Below are 6,820 nucleotides of genomic sequence, written 5' to 3'. Positions count from 1 at the left end.
AAGTCTTAAGGGCCAAATATTGCCATAAAAAATCTCTTTTTGACCCTAAGGTCCTCAATCAACTCAGGTCATGGGTTTGGAATAGTGTGGCGTTCATTCTACTAGCTCTTAAAAACTGTGCTATATCAGTGATTGGAAATAGCAATGATACTTTCTTCTGGTATGAGCCTTGGGTTACATCTAGAAGAATAAATCTAATAGCCATCAATTCTCACTCCATCAACATTCTTGACAAGTTGCGATCACTTTGTTGTTAATAATTCATGGAATTCGGATTCATTATCATCCTCCTTAAAACCAAACATGGTTAATGAGATCATCAAAATTACCATATCACTCCAAAGTGACAAATGGTAGTGCTCTTTGACTACCAATGGTTTCTCCTCTACTCGTGCAGGAGCAAAGTTTGTCAAAACGATTTCAGGTAATGACAATTATTACTACTTGAGGGGTATTCCACATAAATGGTGGAAATTTTTTTGGAAATTAAAAATTTATCCCAAATTTAAAATATTCTGTGGAGAACCCTACACAAGGGAATCCTAGTCCGGTATATATTGGGTCAATGGATGAACATTGATAAATCATGTGTGTTCTACTATTGTCCAACAGAAACCATCTTTCATTTGTTCATAAATTGTGATTTTAAATCGCACATCCGGTTGGCAGGACCCCTAGGTCTAAGCTAGCAGAGCATAAATTCAGCATCCTTTGGGCAAATGGTAAAATACTCCTTTCTCAATAAGAGCTATCTAGATCAGACATTGCTTAGTTTTTGTTTTTTTTTTTAAATGTTTTTTCCATTACTATCTATTTTCTTAGGAGACATAGAAATGACGTAACTGCATCAAGTATTAGTCCTAACCCTGGTTTAATTTTGAGGAATATTAATAGATGGGTTTCTAATCTTAACCTTTATCCTTTGTCTAAATTAGTTTTTGGGTTTGTGCCAGTGCAATCAATCTTTTGAACTCAGCTTCAGGATGGGCATATGGAATTCTTTCACAGGGTTAGTTAGCGATCATCCAGAGAAATCATACTACAACTACTCAACGAGAAGCAGTGGAAGCGGAAGGTATTCTGGAAGGAATGAAGATGGCATCCACTAGAGGATGCAATATACATGAAGTTTGGTTCTCAGAACGGGAATTACTTCATCTTATTCTTATTCCACAACCTACCAAGAGAGTGTGGCCCCTTCTACATTTTGCCACATTTTACAAGATCAAAGATCTATCAAATTTCATAATCTTCCATCACAAAGAAGCGGGAAGTCATCTAGCCATGAACTTATTTTTACCTTACCTTGTAAACTGCTACTAGTGATAGGGGTTATGAACAATATCGAACTAATGTACATTTTTGTGATAATTTAACTTTTCCTTTTCTTTAAGGAAAAAAAAAAAACTACCAGAATGGAGTAGGAAACACTAGACCAATGGGTCAATGTGAGGGCGCATGGGAGCGTATTCAACGCAAGCTAAGGTGGGGCAGTGCAACCTTTTCGCACCCTACACAGTCTGGGCATTTCATGAGCCAAACTGGCAGTATTCTTTTTCCCTTTAAAATTTTAAATGGGAAAGAGTTCTTTGTGGGAGAGCACATCCTCCACCAACACACATCTTTGTTTGTCTTTTTCTTCTGCCCATTTAGGTCATTTCACATGAGGGGAGGAGAGAGACAGATTGTCAGAAAGGCTGTTTTCCCCACATAGAACATTATTTCATTTTAAATATGGTAAGAAATATATAATTTTATATTAAAAAAAAAATTAATAATCACAAATCTATAATTTTTTGTTGTTCAGTCACTGAGGAAAACAAGAGTTACAATACATACAAGTAATAATAAATTATAAGTATGACTTAGTGAAAAGAGATGAGGGGTAGAAGAAATGGCCAAACTCGACTAGTTTTGTTCGACTCGGTAAAACTATGTAGTAACAAACGACTTGGGAAAACTTGAACCGAGTCTTATTTAATACCGAGCGAGTCTTCAAGGCTCTCAGGTATTGACTCGGGCAAGACCTGGTTTCCCAACAATGATATTTAGTTCCAGTATATGGCAACATCAAAAATAGCGTAAAAGAAAAATGAAATTAAGACACACCATAAACAACATCCCATTTACACATGAATCATATTACATATCAGCCTGGTTCTCGGAACCTGCCAACGAGGGATTCCGGCTCTTCTTTGAATGACGATGGTGGTGACCGCCGAATTTCACCCTCCCGGTGTTCTTGAACCTTCGTTTCAACACTGGGTCGGCGACACACTCCGGCAAGGGAACTGGGTATCGGAGGGTATCATAGCAATAAGAGTAGTACATGTACTTTTGCTGGAACAACTTCATCTCGGCACGTCTCGCCGGAGTGATGACGGCATAATCGGTCGCCTCCAATTCAGAGATCTTTTCAGAGCATCCGGCATTGGGAACTTGTTGGATCGGGTCAACGGGGCAACCTTGGAGGGCAAAGTCTTTGAACTCGGCAACAAAGGGTGCATACTTGTAGTTCACCTTGTACTTGCCACCGGAGGTGGCCCAAGTCGACGCGTCCCATATCGTTGCATATAGTGCCATGGGCTTGGACGGGTAGTCGCCACCCATGGCGTCGCTGCGCACCACCTCCCTGATGGGAACTTCATCAACGTAGAAGCTGCACCCAGGAATTGTAATAAACAAACATCAAAATGCCAGCAATCATGACCCACCAAAACCGTTTCCCTAACCGGGGTCGGACTTTGGTTGGGATTCTCAGCTTTTATAAGCCCATATAACTTGCTCCAACTAATCCCTTTACTAGTCAACAATGTCAACTAGAAAGTCAAGCTACAAAGCTCTTTAAGAAATTACAATTATGGCAAATTAAAATGGGTTTAGATTTACTAAATTATTCGCCCAAATTTTTTCTCAATTAAATTACTAAAAATTAAATGTCCTAAATAGAGACCAATTTACAACAACCTCTTATGTACATTTTTGACAATTTTTGTTCCTCAACTATTGGCATTAAATTGTAGAAAGGTATTGTTAATTGTGTGAGTATAGGTGTGACTAACAATCATAACAAGTTCAATCAAGGGAGGAAGTGAAAACCATCCCTTCAAGGTGTTGCACATAAATAATAGTTCTTTTGAAAAATTTTGCCAGGATAGTTAACGGTAAAATGGTAAATAACCATAAAATCTGTGTGTGTATTAGAATTACATAACTTGATTTTGGGTAATTTGGTCGAACAAAAATTGGATGTGTAATTTGCTCAACCAAAACCCATTTTGGATAACACCATAATTTTCCCAATTTTCCTTTCTATTTTATTTATTTATTTGGTAGAGTTTTCCTTCTCAAATTACGGAAAGGCTGTTATGGGAATATACGTGTAAACATTGCACATCGAATTTTATTCCTTCGGCTGTCATGGGTGGGTAAGATGAGAAAGTACGCATAAGGATGAGAGAGAGAGAGAGAGAGAGAGGGAGAGAGAGAGAGAGAGGTTGGTCACAATCCACATACATGATGTTCTTTTCGGTCCAGAGGATACTGTAGCGGTGGTAATCCTGGGTGGGATCGAACCATAGGAAGTACCGTTCCTCCCGTCCTCTGTAGGTGCTCCCGTTCCCGTACACGTTCGTCTGAAACCTCCAATCTTTCCCACGTATGTTTCCTAAGAACTCGATATCAAGCTCGTCATGTGTCTTCGAGAAAACGTCTGCATTCGACGTCTGCATACATTCAAATGTCACCGGACGGTGATGTATTAGCCATTAACAATTGATTCTATCAACCTATGTTTTCTACAAAAATAAGAAGTTCTTTGATATTAATGGCGTTCACTTACGTAGAAAGCAACAACAACACCGGCGGTGTAATCAGAGGGAAGCTTAATGTTGGCACTGAAGAAACCGTAATTGTAGAGATTTGAAGAGATGAAACCAGACCCTAAAGAAGAACAAAGATAGGTAATGTTAACAATCAAAATAGCTAATGAGATCAGGGAATACGTCTCAATATATTATTTGCTATAGGCTCATGTAGGAATATCTTAATTGTTTTTTAGCCTAGTTTTTACCACACTAATAGCTGTAAAATTTATCAGGACAAAACATCACGAATTGTTAAATACCGGTGTATCGGTCGAGGTGAAGGTTGACGCTCTTGCCGTTTGGTGAATGGTGGATGTTGAAATCACCAAAAAGAGGACTGTAACCTTCATGGAATGGGATGGTGGTGACGTTGAGGGCTGCGGTAGCGACGGAGGCGAAGGCGAGGGATAGAAGGAAGGAGAGAGAACAACGTAACCGCCGCGAAGGACCCATCTCTTTTATTATGTTTTTCAGAATTCCTCCCTCTCTTCTAATCTTATCTTCTCTTTTCTTCTTTTCTTCTCTTCTCTCCTCTCCTCTCCTCTCCTCTCTTTTCTCTTCTCTTTCTTTGCAGATTATATATGCACAAGAAACCCAAGAAGAGAAAATGTTGTTGTGTGTTGGATTGATAGATATAGCATAGAGAGAGAGAGACAGAGAGAGAGAGAGAGAGAACAAGGGCGGTTGATCCCATTTGCTTCTTTTGGTATTTTTCTTTTGTACCAAAAATGCCCTTCTTCTTCTACCCCATGAGGTAGGATCTTTTCATGGGCATTTTGTCCTTTAACGTCCAAGTCTCCTCTCCCCGTGATGTTTGATTACGTCTTTGATTGCGATAGGGGAATGGAAATGAATGCGAATGGGCCGGATTCGCTAATTTTCAAAGTTTGACGCGTACTTTGTTGACCGGAATACCCTCAACGTCCAGGAGAAAAATGCGTAGAGAGGCAGGAGACGGTAAAAGGGTTTTTTGGACTTTTTGACTGGTGATCGGATCTCTTTCCTCCGTAACGGAAAGCGAGTGCGAAACTAACGGTGGCACCAGACGTACGCCATGTTGGCGATAATATCAAATCAATGACTTACACGTGGTTAAGATTATCAACAGTGCGATAAAGAAGGGCGACGTGATTGAAATCCTACGTCCTCTACCACGTGGAGGGTAGATCTCTCTCTCTCTCTCCCTCTCCCTCTCTCAAAGGGAACTCAAAAAGTAGCAACGTAAGAAGCTAGAGCCAGATTACAGATTACAGATTACAGATTAAGATTGGATGGCCGAGATCTTCGGGGAGAGACAAATCAGTCATGAATGATGTCTGTGGTTCTGCCACATGGAAATTCTGCATAAAGTACGCCGTGAAATTCGACCGTTGACGTGGTCGTGCTGTTCTATTGCCCACAAAAAAGTGACAACTCCGTGCGTGCCTGTGAAGTCACAAAGACTCCATATTGGAAGACAGAAGTCTCACAAAGGGGTTGAAATCGTCTGCAATTTCGATCTCGTATAATTTCGTATAATACCACCTTCAGGTAGTAATATGTGTATTGATACCAATACAATGGTCCAGATTTGGTACAACTAATAAAACATTAAATCAATGAAGAGGCATTTAAATCAGATCTGGACCATTGTATTGGTATCAATACATGTGTCACCACCTGAAGGTAGTATTACACGGAATTGTACGAGATCGGAATTACAGTCGATTTTTTTCCCTCACAAAGACAAACGGTTTCATAGGTGCGCCATGCAAGACAGCTGTACACACACTGGAGCTTATAAACAGTATTTATAATTTAATTAACTAATTTAAATTCTCTATTTTCTTTTAATGATTTTCTAATTAAAAGAGAAAATTTTTATCACTCCCTTATACTTATGATACATTTACTCAAACTCTTTGGAAGGCTCGTCTATTTATTATCTCATGTAGGAAAAGAGGTCATTAAAATCGGTTGTCTTTTCACTCCCTAACCATGCGAGATCCCACTTCAAATTGCCTACATCTTACCATTCCCAACCCCAAAAGGCGGCAACTAATTTATTTTGGGGAGATGGGTCAGACAAGTTGGATTCCCTAGTTTCGATTATGCCAGTCGAAGGAGAGAGGGGGTTTGGATTTTAGGGATCCAACTCTACACAACAAGGCCCTATTATCCAAAGTTGTGTGGAGTCTTTGGAGTGACATTGACCCTATGTGGGCAAGATTTATCAAATCAATCTACTTTCCAACACAGGATTTTTTGGAGGCAAATTTTGGGGCAAACCCATCTTGGGCCTAAAGGAGTATAAGGGCATAACATCCTTGCATCTAGACTTTTATGGTGAGTTGGCACAAGAGATGATCCATATTTGGACTGACAATTGGTTACCACAATGACTAAATTTTAAAGTACAATAGCAACCATTCGTGCCTTGTCCTCTTATTATGGTGTCAAAGTTGATCAAACAACAAATAGATGTTGGAGGCATACTTTATTGACCAATACTTTCATCCTACTGATGGAGCTTTCATCTATCAAATACAACTGAGTATATTTGCACCTGAGGATGGGCAAGTTTGGGGTGTATCTAAGCACAACCACTTCTCGATCAAGAGTGCCTATCACATGTTATGCCATCAATGGATAGTAAAAGTGTTGGCAAAGCCATCAACCGCAATATCACATAGCTGGATAGAAGAACCCCCTGGGTCTTGAAAAATCTATATGGCGTTGCAACGCCTTACCCGAAGATAAGAAGTATGCTTTGGAGAGCTTGTGCGGGTGGTCTTGCTTTAGCAATGGCTTTGAACCATCGGCATATTCCTGTAGAGACTAAATGCCAACGATATGGTGAAGCTGCAGAGTCCGTAGATCATATTTTCTTGCATTGACCTTATGCCCGTGCAATTTGGTTTGGTTCATCCTTGTCCTACCACCTACTAGTCGATGGGAAGTTAGATTTCATTAAT

At 39.8% G+C, this 6,820-nt stretch overlaps 1 protein-coding gene across 1 annotated transcript; it reads right to left on the bottom strand.

The window, feature by feature from the left end:
• Nucleotides 1–1,886: 1,886 nt before the first annotated feature.
• Nucleotides 1,887–4,458, bottom strand: LOC122088762 (probable xyloglucan endotransglucosylase/hydrolase protein 30). The gene is made up of 4 exons (XM_042658088.1): nucleotides 4,127–4,458; nucleotides 3,842–3,942; nucleotides 3,517–3,725; nucleotides 1,887–2,659 (listed from the first exon to the last, which is right to left on the bottom strand). Exons 1-4 carry the CDS (start codon nucleotides 4,317–4,319, stop codon nucleotides 2,143–2,145), a joined length of 1,020 nt encoding a protein of 339 aa, XP_042514022.1. The 5' UTR covers nucleotides 4,320–4,458; the 3' UTR covers nucleotides 1,887–2,142.
• Between the last annotated feature and the right edge of the window lie 2,362 nt (nucleotides 4,459–6,820).

The sequence above is a fragment of the Macadamia integrifolia genome, chromosome 9, assembly GCF_013358625.1.
Source record: "Macadamia integrifolia cultivar HAES 741 chromosome 9, SCU_Mint_v3, whole genome shotgun sequence".
NCBI lineage: Eukaryota > Viridiplantae > Streptophyta > Magnoliopsida > Proteales > Proteaceae > Macadamia > Macadamia integrifolia.
Note: the sequence above shows the minus strand (reverse complement) of the source record. Positions and strands in the feature narration are given on the sequence as shown.